General features: G+C 46.3%; 1 protein-coding gene across 3 annotated transcripts in view; it reads right to left on the minus strand.

Moving 5' to 3' along the window:
* Positions 1 to 18,584, minus strand: part of MDGA1 (MAM domain containing glycosylphosphatidylinositol anchor 1) — a 470,589-nt gene that overhangs the window by 73,696 nt on the left and 378,309 nt on the right. For all 3 annotated transcript variants that reach the window (XM_088445362.1, XM_088445361.1, XM_088445359.1), the window contains one exon: positions 3,002 to 3,182. In XM_088445362.1, coding sequence (XP_088301488.1) covers positions 3,002 to 3,182 — 181 coding nt within the window. The remainder of the gene's footprint in view (positions 1 to 3,001; positions 3,183 to 18,584) is intronic.

An 18,584-nucleotide genomic window follows, 5' to 3' on the forward strand; every position in this document is an offset into this window, starting at 1 on the left:
CGCTGTCCGGCCAGCCAGGTCCCCTCCTTGGAGACAGTGGTGATAAACAGCTTGGAGAACGCACTTGAATATGGTGAACACAGCTGGCTCTCTGGTGTGTGCAGCTTTTCCGTCCCCATCACTGGAACATTACAGGAACTGACAAGTTTAAATACAGACAGCGAAGCCAAAATACATTTCTACTAAACAGTGCTCAAATCAACTCAAAGCCTAATGAGTCCGGGAAACTTGGTGACAATTCACATGCTACTTTGGGTAACCATGGAGCACCCAGCACCTCACATCCAACACTCAACTTCCTCCATTTGATATTTAAAAATCATAATATTCTACATAGCAAAAATATCCCAAAATTATTTATGGTGAAATGATGAACTATGGTGCCTGATGTCCTGTTATATGAGGGCCGAGTGCCAGATGTCACACAGAGACCATAAGCTCCGGGTCCCGGACTCTCCTTGGATTCTGCGCTTTGTCAGAATAATGTAACGCGTTCAGTCTCATGTTTGTCGGAATCACACAGGTAGCAGACTGTCGTTGCACGCTTGGTAAATGTCTATACCTTCCGAGATAGCGTCTTAAGACAAATTATTCTATGGGGTGCAGTAGGTATTACCTGCTTGCCGCATGGCTGGCGGTTCAAATCCCGACAGCGGCAGCCCGACAAGGGTGAAGATCCCGATCGTCATTAAGGTAGGTATCGCTAACCTAATCCCCCCCAACCCTCCCTTAGGGGTGCCTAACCCTAACCTCCCCCCCAAGTGCCTAACCCTAATCCCCCATCTAAGTGCCTAAACCTAACCCCCCCTTCCCCACAGCCTAAACTTAAGTCCCCTGGGGGGTGCCTAACCCTCCCCTCCCCCCAGGGGTGCCTAACCCTAACCCTCCCTTCCCCTAGCCTAACCCTCCCGGGGGGGTGCCTAACCCTAAGTCCCCCCTGGGAGCCCTAAATCTAACCCTCCCCCCGCGGCTGTCCGTGCACGGCGACCGGCTTACCTTTGTTCGGTATGCCGGGCGTCGGTCTTCCGGCGTCTGGTTAATGACAGGCGTCAAGTTTTTGACGCCTGTCAGTAATACCACGCCAGGATTAAAAAGTCTGGAAGCCGGCGGTCGGCATTTAGACCGTTGGCTTTCAAACTACATCCCATTCTATGACATGGCTGATGGATGTGCAAGTCGGCATTCGCTGAACGTAAAGTGGCGTTGACAAGATAGTCGGACACTTGCCATAAGGTGGACCAGGGGGTATATTTCCTAAAGTGAGAGTCTTTAGAAGTGGAGGTGTTGCCCATAGCAACCAATCAGATTCTAGCTATTATCTTCTAGAAGGTGCTAGGTAAATGTTAAGTAGAATCTGATAAGTCGCTAGGGGCAACATCTCCACTTCTAAAAACTCTCACTTTAGTACATTTACCCCCAGGACTTCTCCAGAGTGCGAACAGGGCAGTTTTTTCATGTTGGATTCAGAGGTAGCAAGAGAAAACGGTCTCCTGGGCCACATACAACACTGGAAATGTGTATACAAAAATGTTTAAATAAAGAATAACTTTAAACACCTAACACTTTACTTCACAATGAAAGTGCAGGAGGTAGAAGGCACAAATCCCAAGGGGTAGGTATTGATGTGCAGTGTGACTTGTCAGGGGGTGAGGGGAAGGGGGTCTATGGGGGATTTATCAAACCTTCTAAAGAGGACAAGTAGGGATGTTGCGCATAGCTACTGATCAGCCTCTACCTATCATTTTACAGGATGTAGTAGATAAATGATAGCTAGAAGCTGATTGGTTTCTACAGGACACACCTCCACTTGTTCTCTTTAGAAGTTTTGATACAGTAAATCATCTAGGGCAAAATATCCTTGAATAGTGTGTATACAGATATGTCTATTTATACTGGGGCTTCAGGATCTCCAAACAACCCCTCTTGGCAATCCCTGTCCCATGCGACATGGCCGCTTTGAGCGTCCTTTTCGCTTAAAATGTGCGTCATATTCACATAATAAAAACAACTGGAAGCAACAAAACTGAATTGAGACATTTGCACATCTGTGTGTGCGACTGAGTCCAAATCAAAAGGGCTCCGATGCGAGCGACCGCGGCTTTTCCTCGCATCAATTTCCATTGTGCGGCTTTCTAAATGTGTAGAACCAGTTCCCGTGCCAGTAAAGTCGCAGCCTAGTGTCTCTGGTACGCTGTGAGCGGCTTGCCGCTGCGCCTGCGATACGCTTAAGAGGAAAAATCCTCACTGAGCGTCTGAGTTGCACCAGGTGACTCGCGCCGGATGACGTAAAGTCACTTTGTTCATCTGTATAGTCTTGGTACACCGTACGCATGTACAGTATACATCTAGACAGGCAGACGGGTTCCAGCCTCAGTGGGATGGTACAAGCCAATAACATTGCAGAGTCACCAGCATGACTGAAGGCATGACTGTACGTAAATTCGATATTTCCGTACGCCTCCAATGTTTACAGATCTGTGCTGTGCTGGAACCGCACTGCTCATGTGCCGATCTGTTTCTGCGATGTCGGTGGCAGTGCCCCAAAAACCGCAGCATGATTGGCAAGCTGCTGCCGTTTGGGAGCAGCGACAGTGAGCGCTCCTGAATACGGGTGAGTGTTGACCTCATTTTCTGGGTGTGCCGAAGCCAGTGGCTGCTTCCATGGATGCAGCTTCATTGGCCCCGGCAGCATAATTTACTGACCGAGGGTTACCCAGAAGTCCGACGGTCACGCAGTTGACCCGATACTGCATCTTCAGATGCAGCAGCGGATCAGAGAAGCCGGCAGGAGGCGCCATTTACATATTGTTGCACAGCCGCTGCGTAGAAAGACGCGGCGGCTGACCATCTCTGAATCAGCCCCTGTATGCATGGGCAATCACCCGCAGGTGAAATAAATCGGCAATATCAAAATGTATCTCATGTATTGATCTACAAGGTGGGGAAGCTTACCAGGATCGGTGGACATAGCTGCTGTATGGTTTAACAATATGGTACCTACGCTCTTTGTAGCTGATGGTCCTGTTGGCAGAGTCTCCTGCTCCAAAGACGGTGATTGGGGTAATCTTGATTTCATAGTTTGCGTAAATCCTCAAATCTTTAAGCCTGTACTCCTGGAAACCACCTTCATTTATCTTTGGGGCCGCCGCCAACGTTATACTGTTGATACCTCGCAAATTCCCCTGCAAATCAGACAATCCAAACTACAGTATTAGAGACACAAGGCCCAACTGAGTGCAAGTAACTGACACGTCTTTTTTTATTTGTGCATGCAACAGATCCCCTATGACAGCAAGAGAACATACATCATACACTGTATGAGTCATTCTCATGTAAACTGATGCAATAATGTGTTAAGAAGCAGAGGATAATCTGCCAGAAAACATATTATTTATTTGTATAAGGTTTATAGCCATGTATTTGTGTTATGGTGTATTAGTACTTTAGTTATTTGATACATACTGTACATACCAAGGGCCTTATGTAATAGGCTGCGAGATGCAGACACCGACCTGGTTTTGAGCTTTTGAGTGACTGGCGCTTTAAAAATACGGCGGAGATTCGCTCGAAACGCGCCCGTGTCTGCATCTCGCAGGCTATGACATAAGGCCCTATGTGTCTGATTCACAGCTGCAAGTCTGTTTTATACATTTTTTAACATGTACTGATACAGCGCCAGCAGATTCCGTTGTGTTTTACAAATGGACTTTGTGGACTCATCTGGCGCTTTTCCCCACTGCGCTTGAGCCCGAACTGAGCCTATGCAACATTGAGCAACTATGGACAATTTATAGTCCAACACATCTTAACTGCTTCTTCGCTATGGGCGAAGTGGGTGCAACTGAGCGGCACCTGGGCGTTCGGTCATACACTAGGCGAAGTGTTCTGAGGAGGTGTAGGTGGAATTGCGGACTATTCAGATGTGAGTGCACACAGAGGGCCTGATTCAGAGCCGGATGCTATTTGCGGACGGTCGTTCTAAAAAAGGGGCCGGATATTTAAATTGAGCGCTCGCTCTTTGCGGTGTGTAGACGCCTCTATTTCTGAGCGAGCGTTTGAAAAATGCGCTCGCTATTTTGTAAAGATGCCCCTTTGCCGTTCGCATCACACGTCATCACCGGTATTTATTAGATTAATTGGGAACATCGAAAGGCATCTGAACTGCTCGCAGTGGTTGTGGTAGGATTTTCATACCACTATCACTGCAAGCAGTTCAGGCTAAAAGACAACCAAGTGACGTGGTCGATGACACTCCTTTACTAATTAGGCACTCCCATTAAACGCCCTTTTGACCGTTAGGCACGCCTGCGTTCGGATCTCCACTCCCCCGTATTCAAGCACCTTCCCCTGTTACCACCCACAAACGGTACATTCTGTCAATCAAATTAGCAGCCCCTCGATGTTTTGCGAGCACACGATTTCCGACCGCAATGACTGGTTTGCGCATGCGCATTACGACGCATACGCATGCGCAGTTGTGCGAACATCGCTCAGAGCGAACGAGCGGCCGCTTACGAGCGGCTCTGAGTCAGGCCCAGAGATTCATCTCTTTTCAGACTGATTTCTTAAACCAAATACAGGGCTGGTGCGCATGACAGTGATTAAGCCTCAATGAAAAATAAATCATTAAACCTGTTAAAAAATAGTTCCAAAAAAATAAAACAATAAAATTTTTAAACATCGAAAATATATCCTTAACTCAATAATAAAATATTTTCCTGAGATAGAACGAAACATTGTGGCGGTACATGTAACGCAGAGATGTTTATTAAATAGGCCTCTCCAGTGGTGCATCCTGGGGCAGATTGGGCCTACGGGATCTTAAAAGATTTCAAGTATGATTTCAATCCAAAAAAAGCTAAATCTGCGCTACCTCTATATTAACCAACCAATGTCATTAAAGGAATCAATGTTGCGATATGAATGTACAAGAATACACAATAATACAGTTACTATCCACTATGGATGCTATATAAAATCTAAAACATGAAGACATACATACAGTATAACACTCTGAAAGGCAATAAAATGATGTACTTTTGAATGACTATATCACTGTTAAGCAATTATATACATAGATACTATAGTTGCCAATGACTGTGATCTAGTACAACTGAATAAATCAAATATAAATTTTTGGGTCTATTTACTAAGCAGTGTTAGGAGACAGAGGGGGTCATTCAGACCCACTCGCGAGCAGCAGTACGCTCGCAAGTGGGTCGATGTTCCCCACTGCGCATGCTCACGACGGAGGGAGCTCCGTCGTACGCATGCGCGAGACCCGGGGAGCAACGGGCTTCCCATCACTCCGGGTCTCGCACCAAAGGGGACGTGCTGTCGATGTTGATTGACAGTACGCCCCCTTTGGTGGGCGTGCCGGGGGCGTGCCTGCCAGACGGAGGCGTTCCCAAGGCGTCTGAAGCCGGTCCCACTGACATCACTAGTGATGTCAGTGGGAGTGATTTGGGCTCTGATAGAGCCAAAATCACTCCAGGGCTTGTGGCAGGGAGACCCTACCGCAGGGTCTCCGTCGCAAGTCCGATGGTCGCGATGGTCAAGACCATCGCGACCATCTTTTTGGACGCTCGTATATGCTGTGGGTGGTGACCCACAGCTATACGAGCATCCAGGAGGACGCTCCATTTTCATGGAGGAGGGCCCTGATTCAGAGCGAGCGCTCTGGACAGAGCGTCCGGCTCTGAATCAGGCCCAGAGTGAAAAGTGATAAGGAAGTGATAAGGTGCCAGCCAATCAGCTCCCATCTCACATTCCTGAACACGGCGAATCTGTTGTTATCAGCAGATTGACCAGCATGTTCAGGCGATGATAGATGTCGGAAACGACCAGCGGGAGCGCGCATTGCTGGTCGTTTTCGACATAATAGTGCCCAATTTGTGCGCGATTACTGAGCGATTGCACGATTACGATGTCGTAATCGTGCAAACGCTCAGTAATATCGCCAAGTGTGTATCCTGCTTTAGCACTGTTCACCAAGATCGCGGAGGGGGCGCTTAACAAGGGAAGTCAGCTGCCAGGTATTACTGAATGGCGACAAAACATTACTATATATTGCATTGATATGATACGATATAAAGTGATATTTTCCAATATCCATGTCATAATGTAGATGAATAGAGCCCTTAGGGGTCTACGTACTAAGAGAGATAAAGTGGATGTATATAAAGTACAAACCAATCAGCTCCTAAATGTCATTTTTAAAACACAACCAGTAAAGTGAAAGTTAGGAGCTGATTGGTTGGTACTTTATCTCCGTCCACTCTATCTCTCCCTAAGACTTAGGGGGTCATTCAGACCCACTCGCAAGCGGCAGTACGCTCTCAAGTGGGTAGCTGTTCCCCACTGCGCATGCGCACGACGGAGGGAGCTCCGTCGTGTGCATGCACGATGCCGGACTGCGACAGCCAAGCTGTCGCTCCGGGTCTCGCACCAAAGGGGGCGTGCTGTCGATGGTGACTGACAGCACGCCCCCTTTGGTGGGCGTGCCTGCCAGACGGAGGCGTTCCCATGGGAACGCCTACCGTCTGAAGCCGGCCCCACTGACATCACTAGTGGGAGTGATTTTGGCTCTGATAGAGCCAAAATCACTCCAGGGCTTGTGGCAGGGAGACCCTACCGCAGGGTCTCCGTCGCAAGTCCAATGGTCGCGATGGTCAAGACCATCGCGACCATCTTTTTGGATGCTCGTATATGCTGTGGGTGGTCACCCACAGCTATACGAGCGTCCAGGAGGACGCTCCATTTTAATGGAGGAGGGCCCTGATTCAGAGCGAGCGCTCTGGTCAGAGCGTCCGGCTCTGAATCAGGCCCTTAGTACATAGACCCCTTAGTAATGATTCTACTCTGGTCTGGTTGGTCACTGAGGATTTATGAATGTTTATATACAATGTTACTCATCTATTTTGATGGATTGAAGAAGAAATATTGATATACAGGTATAATTAAAATCAACCCCAAAATATAACAGGTCTCACAGTCATTACCTATTTCATTGGCTGTCTAATTACTGACGGGCTCCTCATATGTTCCTGTGGCCGCTGTCTCCACAGATGGAGGTGTCTGTAAACTGAGGACTAATGAGGCTAAACAACTCAACAACAATTCAATTACAGCTCGGTGTTAATGAGGGATTCTGAGCAGCCTATACTGAGGAGAGACCCCCATATCCTGCCGGTCACATGCAATGTCCTCCAGCGCGGTAATTACCAGGTATCTAAATAATGACTCAACATAGATCAGTCCCTTTCATATAACAAAATGTCATTATTTGCTGAAACAAAACACATTCAGTGATTATCTATTTATTTGTTACTCTGTCCTAGTGATAACCCAGAGAAGTTCTCAGCTTGGCAGGTATTCCCAGCAATACACAAGAAAATGTTCTAGAAATCATAATGGAGCCTCATTTACCAGCCTCATTTAGGTGGGGATGTGTATTGTGCCCCCAATATACAGTCAGGCCCATAAATATTGGGACATTGACAGAATTTTCAGATTTTGGCCTCTATTCACCACCACAATGGCTTTGAAATGAAACAAACAAGATGTGCTTTAACTGCAGACTTTCAGATTTAATTTGAGGGTAATTACATCCAAATCAGGTGAACGGTGTAGGAATTACAACGGCTTCTATATGTGCCTCCCACTTTTTAAGGGGCCAAAAGTAATGGGACAAACTAAACAATCCTAAATCTAACTTTCACTTTTTAATACTTTGTTGCAAATCCTTTGCAGGCAATTACAGCCTGAAGTCTGGAACGCATAGGGCCTGATTCAGACCCACTCGCAAGCGGCTGTCCGCTCGCAAGTGGGTCGATGGTGTGCACTGCGCATGCGCACGACGGAGGGAGCTCCGTCGTGCGCATGCGCGAGACGCGACGAGCGAAGGACTTTCCTTCGCTCGTTGTGTCTGATCAAAGGGGGCGTGCTGTCGATGTTGATTGACAGCACGCCCCCTTTGGTGGGCGTGCGGGGGGCGTGCCTCCCAGACGGGGGCGTTTCCAAGGGAACGCCTACCGTCAGAAGCCGGCCCCACTGACATCACTAGTGATGTCAGTGGGAGTGATTTTGGCTCTGATAGAGCCAAAATCACTCCGGGCCTTGCGGTTGAGAAACTCAACCGCAGGCTTTGGCTCGCAGTGGCGATGGTCGCGATGGTCAAGACCATCGTGACCATCAACCTGCACGCTCGTATATGCTGTGGGTGGTGACCCACAGCTATACGAGCGTCCAGGAGGACGCTCCATAATTATGGAGGTGGGCCCTGATTCAGAGCGAGCACTCTGGTTAGAGCGTCCGGCTCTGAATCAGGGCCTTAGACATCACCAGACGCTGGGTTTCATCACTGGTGATGCTCTGCCAGGCCTCTACTGCAAATGTCTTCAGTTCCTGCTTGTTTTTGGGGCATTTTCCCTTCAGTTTTGCCTTCATCAAGTGAAATGCATGTCAAATGGATTCAGGTCAGGGGATTGACTTGGCCATTGCATAACATTCCACTTTTTAGCCTTAACAAACTCTTTGGTTGCTTTTGCAGTATGCTTTGGATCATTGTCCATCTGCACTGTGAAGCGCCGTCCAATGAGTTCTGAAGCATTTGACTGAATATAAGCATATAATAGTGCCCAAAACACTTCAGAATTCATTCTGCTGCTTTTGTCAGCAGTCACATTATCAATAAATACAAGGGAACCAGTTCCATTGGCAGCCATAAATGCCCACGCCATGACACTACCACCATCATGCTTCACTGATGAGGTGGTATGTTTTGGATCATGAGCAGTTCCTTTCCTTCTCCGTACTCTTCTCTTCCCATCACTCTGGTACAAGTTGATCTTTGTCTCATCTCATAGGATGTTGTTCCAGAACTGTAATGGCTTTTTTAGATGTTGTTTGGCAAACTCTAATCTGGTCTTCCTGTATTTGTGGCTCACCAATGGTTTGCATCTTGTGGTGAACCCTCTATATTCACTCTTGTGAAGTCTTCTCTTGATTGTTGACTTTGACACATATACATCTACCTCCTGGAGAGTGTTCTTGATTTGGCCAACTGCTGTGAAGGGGTTTTTCTTCACCAGGGAAATAATTCTTCTGTCATCCACCACAGTTGTTTTCCATGGTCTTACGGGTCTTTTGGTGTTGCTGAGCTCTCCAGTGCGTTCTTTCTTTTTAAGAATGTTCCAAACAGTTGATTTGGCCACACCTAATGTTTTTGCTATCTCTCTGATGGGTTTGTTTTGATTTTCCAGCCTAATGATAGCTTGCTTCACTGATAGTGACAGCTCTTTGGATCTCATATTGAGAGTCGACATCAACTGATTCCAAATGCAAATGTCACACCTAGAATCAACTCCAGACCTTTTACCTGCTTAATTGATAATGAAATAACGAGGGAATAGCCCAAACCAGTCCATGAAATAGCTTTTGAGTTGATAGTCCCATTACTTTTGGCCCCTTAAAAAGTGGGAGGCACATATTGAAACCGTTGTAATTCCTACACCATTCACCCGATTTGGATGTAATTACCCTCAAATTAAATTTGAAAGTCTGCAGTTAAAGCACATCTTGTTTGTTTCATTTCAAAACCATTGTGGTGGTGAATAGAGGCCAAAATCTGAAAATTTTGTCAATGTCCCAATATTTATGGACCTGACTGTATATTGAGCATAATATCTCAAGATACTGTATGTCCAACTCAAAAACCTGGATGGTCAGCGGCCATCCGACGCCAAGGAAGGCTCTTCCTGGTCTCAAATGATCTGACCTTTGTTTTTTGCCCTGGGCCTCGGCATGGAGCCTACTGTACATTACATTGTGGCCCAGTAGTGAAGTGCGAGTAGAGGTTTTAATTAGTCGAATCCCGAGTGTGATGCGTCATGCATCCGCCCTCTGGCACTTCACCTTGCGCTATACTTATTGTATGGCTCCTCTTAGCTCCTCTTCACTGACAGAGCTGCACATTCGTGACATGAGAGTCGGGTGCAGAGCAGGGTTACGTTTTTTGGGCACCCCAGAGCAACTAACTTGTGGGACTGCACATAGCTGCAGGGATTTACCACAATACAAGGACCGCTAATTATGGATTTTATTTATTTATTAACAGTTTCTTATATAGCGCAGGATATTTTGTTGCGCTTTACAACTGGAACATTAATAGAACAAAACTGGGTAATAACAGACAGATATATAGGTAGGAAGGCCATGCTCGCAAGCTTACAATCTATAGGGAAATAGGCATTGATACACAAGGATAGGTGCTATATATTGCAATTTGGTCCAGCCAGACTGCAGAGTTTCTTGGTGGGCTGCATGATTCAGTCACACAGGAATGTCGGCCAAATGTCAGGAATATGTGAAAGAAAGACAGTGTGTGAGATTGAGTATTCAGAGGCGGCAGTACGGTCTACAACCGCACGGCCACCTCAATGTTTTGCCAGTGCGCATGTGCACGAGGGAGCTGGCTCCCTCATGCGTGAGACCCACTACGACCGACAGCGCTGGTCATAGCGGGTCTCTTTCCAAAGGGGGCGAGCTGTCGATGTTGATTGACAGCTCGCCCCGTTTGGAAGGTGGGCCGGGTGGGTGGCAGCCCAAACGGAGGTGTTTCCATGGGAACGCCTGCCATTTGGGTGAGGCCCCACTGACATCACATCACATTACGACAAGTGAGACCCTACCCTAGGGTCTCGTCGTAAGCCCCGATGGTCGCGATGGTCTCTGACCATCGCGACCATCACCCGAGCGGTCATTAGAGCTGTGGGTGTTAACCCACAGCCTAACGACTGCAACAGAGGCGGGTGGTCAGGATGCAAGTGGCCGCCCAGTTTCTGAGCGACCGCTTGCATCCTCCGACCGCCTCTGAATGAGGCCCTATGTGTCGACTGTGAACGGGGATGTAATTAGACATGGAAGCTATGAAGGTTATGTGGGAGGTTCTGAAATCTGATAAGCTTGCCTGAAGAGGTGAGTTTTCAGGGAACGCTTGAAGGATTGGAGACTAGATGTAAGTCTTATTGTGCGTGGTAAGGCATTCCATAGAGTGGGTGCTGTCCGAAGAAAGTCCTGTCACCGTGAATGGGAGCAAGTAATGCGTGGGGATGAGAGACGCAGATCTTGTGCTGAGCGGAGAGGTCGGGTTGGGAGATATTTTGAGATGAGTGAAGAGATGTATGTTGGTGTGGTTTGGTTAATGGCCTTATGTGTAAGTAAAAGTATTTTGTATTGAATATGGTAGAAGACCGGCAACCAATGGAGGGTCTGACAGAGCGGGGCAGCAGACGATGAATGTTTGGCAAAGGAAAATAAGCCTTGCAGCTGCATTAATAATGGATTGTAATGGCAATAGCCTGTTTTTGGGAAGACCAGTAAGGAGACGAATGCAATAGTCAATGTAGGAAATAATGAGTGCATGGATTAGAGTTTTTGCAGTGTCTTGTGTGAGATATGGTCGAATTTTGTATATGTTTTTTAGATGTATGTAACATGATTTTGAGACAGATTGAATGTGGGGAACAAAGGACAGTTCAGAGTCAAGGATGACACCAAGGCAGCGAGCTTGTGGAGCAGGATGGATTGTCGAGTTATCAACCGTGATAGAGAGATCAGGTTGGTAACTGTTTTTGGCCGGTGGAAATATAATTAATTCTGTTTTAGAAATATTAAGTTTCAGCTGGCGAGATGACATCCAAGATGAAATGGCAGAAAGACATTCAGTGACCCGGACCAATACAGATGGTGATAAATCTGGGGAAGATAGGTAGGTTTGAGTATCATCTGCATACAAATGGTACTGAAATCCAAAAGAGTGGATTAGTTTGCAAGAGAGGTGGTATAGATTGAGAATAACAAAGGACCTAAGACAGAGCCTTGCGGTACTCCAACTGATAGAGGTAGCGAATAGGAGGCAGAGTCAGAAAAATAAACAGTAAAAGAGCACTCAGATAGGTAGGAAAAGAACCATGAGAGCTGTATCCTTAAGACCTAGGGATTGTAGTGTTTGTATGAGGAGAGAGTGGTCAACAGTGTCAAAAGCAGCAGAGAGATCTAGAAGAATTAGGAGTAAGTAATGGCCTTTAGCCTTGGCAGTGACCAGATTTATTTACTACCTTAGTCAGTGCTGTCTCTGTGGAGTGTTGGGAACGAAAGCCGGACTGAAGTGGGTCCAATAAGTTGTGTGAGTTTAAAAAGTGTGTGAGGCGGGTGTAGACAAGTCTCTCAAGTAGCTTGGAAAGGCATGGGAGCTGGGAGATAGGACGGTAATTTGAGAGAGTGTTGGGGTCAGAATTTTGTGTTTTCAGAATGGGAGTAATCACTGCATGCTTGAATGATGCCAGTAGAGAGAGACAGATTGCAGATTTTAGTTAGGGTTGGGATGAGCACAGGAGACAGAGCTTTACTGATTTGTGAGGGTATAGGATCTAGAGGAGAGGTAATAGAGTAGGAGGATGAGAAGAGAGTAGATACTTCATCTTCATTTGTGAGGTCAAATGAAGAGAATGAGCCAGAGGGTTCAGGTAGGGAATTGAGCAGGTCACTAGCTGAGGAAGAGCATATAATTTAATTTCGGATCTTATCAATCTTGTCCTTAAAATAGGAAGCAAGATCATGCGCACAGATAGTAGCAGTTGGGTTGGGTGAGGGATGGGTAAGAAGCAGTTTAAATGTATTAAAAAGTCACTTGGGGTTAGAGGCTTGAGCAGACATAAGAGATTGGAAATACTGTATGTTTGTTTAGCAGCGTCCAGAGCAGCACGATAAGAGTTGTAGATAGTCTTATATGTGAGGAAGTCACTTGGAGTATGAGACTTTCGCCACTGACGTTCTACTTTACGTGAGAGTTTTTGTAGATGCCTTGTTAAGTTAGAATGCCACAGTTGACGTCTAAGTCTACGTGGTGTGTGATGGGTAGCTGGAGCTACTTCATCAAGGGCTTTTTCTAAAATCTGGTTTAGGTGTGATGCAGCAGTCTCAGGAGAAGTGAATGCAGAAACTGGTGAGAGTTGTTGTTGTAGAGATGTAGATAGTTGTTGAAAGTTAATAGCATTTATATTTCTATGAGTTTTAGGAGGTTTGGGAGATTTCAATGACATAGAGGTTGATGTAATGCAGGAGAGTGTGCAGGTGATAAGGTTGTGATCTTAGAGAGGGAAAGGAGAATTAGTGAAATCAGAAACTGAGCATAGTCTGGTAAATACAAGATCAAGGCAGTGGCCCTCCTGATGAGTAGAGGAGTCGGTCCATTGGGAGAGGCCAAGAGAGGAGGTTACACAGAGTAGTCTGGGGGCATTAGGTGATTGTGGACTGTCAATGGGGATATTGAAGTCACCCATAATGATGGTGGAGATGTCTGAGGATAGGAAGTGAGGGAGCCAGGCAGAAAAATGTTCCAGAAATTGTTGGGGTGGCCCAGGTGGGCGATAGATAGCAGCAACTCGTAGAGAGAAAGGGGTGAAAGTCCTGATAGAATGTACTTCAAAAGATGTAAATGTGAGTGAAGGTACCTGTGGGAGAACTGTGAATGTGAAAGATTGGGACAGTAATATTCCTACCCCAACTCCTTTACAATTATCAGGCCTGGAGGTGAGTGAGAAGTGTAGGTTACCATGTGAAAGTGAAGCAGGGGAGACAGTGTCTGATTGTGTAAGCCATGTTTCTGTTATTGCCAGAAGGTTGAGGTTAGTTGAAATAAAGAGGTCATGGATGAATGTTAAGCTGGCCACACATCCAAAGATTATCTGTCAAACCAGCCAACTAGTTGATTGGTTGGAATGAAAATCTGGTAACGTATGGGAGTAACTGATGATCAGCAATTTGCTCCTAAATGCCAGAAAACAGATGAAAATGGCCGTCAGAGAAGTTTGTTAAATGTTTGATCTAAACAATTTGTTCAAACAACAGTTTTTGTCCATTTTTTGGCGTTTGGGAGCAAATTGCAGATTGTCATTTGCTGTCATACCTTACCAGATTTTCATTCCAACCAATCAACTAGTTGGCTGGTTGGACAGATAGGCCCTCATTCAGAGCCGTACGCTCTGAGCAGAGCGCACGCTCTGCATGAGGGCCGGGCTCCTTTTTCATGGAGCGTCCTCCTGGACGCTCGTATAGCTGTGGGTCACCACCCACAGGCTATACGAGCGTGCATTTTGATGGCCGCGATGGTCGTGACCATCGCGACCATCGAAATTGCGAGCCGGAGCCTGCGGTTGAGGTTTTCAACCGCAAGCTCCGGAGTGATTTTGGCTCTATCAGAGCCAAAATCACTCCCACTGACATCACTAGTGATGTCAGTGGGCCGGCTTCTGACGGGAGGCGTTCCCGTGGGAACGCCCCCGTCAGGGAGGCACGCCCCCGGCACGCCCACCAAAGGGGGCGTGCTGTCAATCAACATTGACAGCACGCCCCCTTTGATCGGACACAACGAGCGAAGGAAAGTCCTTCGCTCGTCGTGTCTGGCGCATGCGCACGACGGAGCTCCCTCCGTCGTGCGCATGCTCAGTGCAGACCATCGACCCACTTGCGAGCGTACAGCCGCTCGCGAGTGGGTCTGAATCAGGCCCATAATCTTTAGATGTGTGGCCAACTTTAGCTTATTTGCAGACAGAGCGTGCATTCTATAAGGCACATTTTAGTGACTTGGAGGGTACAGGGAGGCACGCAATGTTTATGAGGTTAGCTGGATTTATAGTTCGTTGTGGGTGGGGTATGTGGGTTGGGCCTGGATTTGGTGATATGTCACCAGCTAATAGAAGCAGCAGGAGAGAAATATAAATATAATTGTTGGATTTGTCTGAAAGTTTTTTATGCCGACAGGTTGTGGATGTTATTGTCAGTGTGTAGAGATAAGTTAAAAGCTCATGTGTGTTTGTAAGAGAAGAGAAGATTAATGAGGCAGCAATATGTACAGAAGGATGAGCTGCATGGAGAGTAATGCTGCCCATCCACTTAACGATGCGGGGGACGACGACACAATTACGATGCCGGCGTCTCCCGCGGAGTGAACTGCATACACTGAACGTTCAGACGTTCAGTGTATGCAGATCAATCATCCCCGAACATGGCAAGCTGACGGCGGTCGTCAGGTTAACCGTCAATTTCGGGCGATGACTGATGTCTAAAAACGACCAGCAGGCAAGCGCATCGCTGGTCGTGTTTAACCTTTTACTGCCCGATTTGCAGGCGATTACCAAGCGATGGAGCGATAACGACCGTCGTTATCGCTCCATCGCTAGGTTTAATCGCCTAGTGGATGGGCAGCTTTAAGGATGTAGTAGTCTTAAGCTTCATATACACACAACGATTATTTGAACGACTATCATTAAACGATATCGTTTAACGATTATCGTTTGAAAAAATCGTTCACTTTTTGAGTCAAACGATGAACGATTATAGTTCATGCGCGTTCACGTTTGTAGTTCAGTCAGACTTGTCAACTCAACGATTTTCATTAAGGGAATATGCAAAAATCGTTTGTAGTTCAAAAAAATCGTTCATTACACTTTAAAAAATCTGACAGATAATCTGACAGAAAATCGTTCATAACATCGTTCATAAAATCGTTGGTAACAAAATCGTTGTATGTGTATGCAGTTTTATGGAGCATACACACGGTCAGATTTGTCAGATGAACGATTTGAACGATTTTACCAGAGTTTTGAACGATTTGAACGATTTTTGACTGCATTAAAATGAATGGAATCGTCCAAGTCTGACTGCAAACACATCAGATGTCAGATATCGTTATCTGACAAACGGGAACGCGCATCGTTCATCGTTCAGGCATGTCAGATATGTCAGATTTTCCTTCAGATATGAACGACTGAACGATTTTTAAATCGTTATCATTCAGATCTGAAGGAAAAATCTGACCGTGTGTATGCACCATAAGAGATGATTCCATGGAGTGAGATTATTAAGAGAAGTTTTTGATCCATTGTTTTTTTCTCAAAACATTCAAAAATGGATGGTATGAATATTTTGTTTTGGACAGAGCTATTTATTTATTTATTTATGAATTTCTCATTTGCATGTTCTAATATGTCATCATGACTCATTTGTTTGAAATAAATGTTTAAGTTTGAACTATTACGTGCAGCAGTTTAAATCCCCACAATATTTTTGCGCTGTTTTCATTCAAAATATATTCAGTTCAGTTCTGGCCGGGAGCCTGTTAAGGTACCTCTTAGGCATGTGAATAACAGCCATGCATCCTGGACGCCCACATCGGTCTTTTCAATTCTTTGACTATAAATCGCTCGGTTTAGAAGGAATATTGCAGGAAATAAAACTCGGGAGCAGGTGGAAGAGTAACAACAGAAGTTATTTACCAGAGGATGGGAAAAAGCCAATGAGGTCTTCTTAGGGTGCTCTTTGCTATATGTAGTTATCTTTTTTTCTAACAAAAGACTACAGAAAAGCAGATATACTGTGTATATTATACACAAATTAAGGGAGTGTATTTATGTGGTTCCACAGAACATGGCAGGCAGGTAATGTACGGTCTAGTTAACAGAAATAATAGCAGCTTAGAAGAAAATCACTATGTTTCAGGAAAATCTCAGAGCAGGGATCATTGAGGAGAGATTGAGAGCTGTTTATTGTGTCCTGAGTGTCGCATGATTATCCCCCTTGGAGAAATGATCACGGAGGTCAGAGCATTGAATGAGCCTGGAGTCAGTGTTCAGTGAGGCCCAGCCGAGCGCACAACCCCCGCCCCCCACTGAATCGTGCACCTGAATCCTGGAAATCACAGTCAATAGCTGCCACCGCAGGGAGTATGGGACAGGGGGCGCTCGGTGAGAGGGCGCGGAGGTGCAGGAGAAGAATGAATTTTATTTTACACTCAGTAAGTGGCTACTAAGCTGGGATATTATACAGCAGGACTCGCCTCCCGGGCAGCCGGTCTAAAATGTGATTTAAATTGAAATGCGGCAGGTGTTCAGGTATAACAGATCTCTGTACGTGGTTCACTGACAGTTCTCCCGTCACAGGTCATACCTAAACATTTTAATTTAGTGGTCCTTTGAGAATGGGCAATATGTATTATTCAGACCGGTCACCTATATATGCACGAACAAGCTGCTTGTATGAAGTGATTTCTTTATAAAGACGAGGGGGAGGTGTATCAGACCTTTTAAAGAGAAAAAAAGTGGAGAAGTTGTGGAGAAGTTGTCTATAGCAACCAATCAACTCTAACTGTCATTTATCAGGCACTGGGCAGGATGTTCTAAAGCCTATATTGCGGTCAAAACTCAGAATACCCCCTGTTTTCAGAGTTTTGGGGGCATATCCATATGTGCCATGCTCTGGAACGCCATACATTCTGCAGATTGGACCTGTGGCATTACCCAATAGATGCCTATAGGCTTCTTACCGCACTTCCCCCTGAGAGGAATCAAATCGGATCCCTCCAAGCTCCCCCCGCGGTGTGCACGTCATTCTGCGAGTGCATAGACGCTAGAGGGACTCCTGGATCATAAACACGGAAGTCCCTCTATCACAAAGAATTACTTCCCCCAGACTATCGGTAAACATGTTGCATCCATTGGTAGCATGCTATTCATTGTGAAAGCTCCACGATGAACACATGTCCGCTGTTGTCATAGGAGCGTTTTACAATGCTGCGGAAAGTCCCGAGGCTACCACACCAATGTCCGGCAGAAAGAGCCGGAGGGATCCAAAAGGGTCCCTCTTTGCAACCCGGACCTACTACCCATAGGGAAGGAATGGGTTACTCGAAGCAAGCAGGAGCAAACGCCATCTGAAGATGGAGAATGCTCCCGCAGTCAAGCTCCAAAAATATTATACTTTCGGAGCTTGATGAATTCTGTCCCCATACTAGTGTATGGGGACAGTGGGTCATTCCGCCAGAGGAAGGTAAGCAGGAGATATCTGTGATACTAGTGTATGGGGACAGCGGGCCTTTCCGTGAGAGGAAGGTAAGCAGGAGATATCTGTGATACTAGTGTATGGGGACAGCAGGCCTTTCCGTGAGAGGAAGGTAAGCAGGAGATATCTGTGATACTAGTGTATGGGGACAGCAGGCCATTCCGCAAGAGGAAGGTAAGTAGGAGATATCTGTGATACTAGTGTATGGGGACAGCGGGCCATTCCGCAAGAGGAAGGTAAGCAGGAGATATCTGTGATACTAGTGTATGGGGACAGCGTGCTATTCCGCAAGAGGAAGGTAAGCAGGAGATATCTGTGATACTAGTGTATGGGGATAGCGGGCCTTCCGCAAGAGGAAGGTAAGCAGGAGATATCTGTGATACTAGTGTATGGGGACAGCGGGCCATTCTGCAAGAGGAAGGTAAGCAGGAGATATCTGTGATACTAGTGTATGGGGACAGCGGGCCATTCCGCAAGAGGAAGGTAAGTAGGAGATATCTGTGATACTAGTGTTTGGGGATAGCGGGCCATTCCGCAAGAGGAAGGTAAGCCGGATACATCTGTGATACTAGTGTATGGGGACAGCAGGCTATTCCGCAAGAGGAAGGTAAGCAGGAGATATCTGTGATACTAGTGTAAGGGAGCAGCGTGCTATTCCGCAAGAGGAAAGTAAGCAGGAGATATCT

This window comes from Taudactylus pleione, unplaced genomic scaffold (genome assembly GCF_031769625.1).
Source record: "Taudactylus pleione unplaced genomic scaffold, aTauple2 ptg000378l, whole genome shotgun sequence".
In the NCBI taxonomy this organism is placed as follows: Eukaryota; Metazoa; Chordata; class Amphibia; order Anura; family Myobatrachidae; genus Taudactylus; species Taudactylus pleione.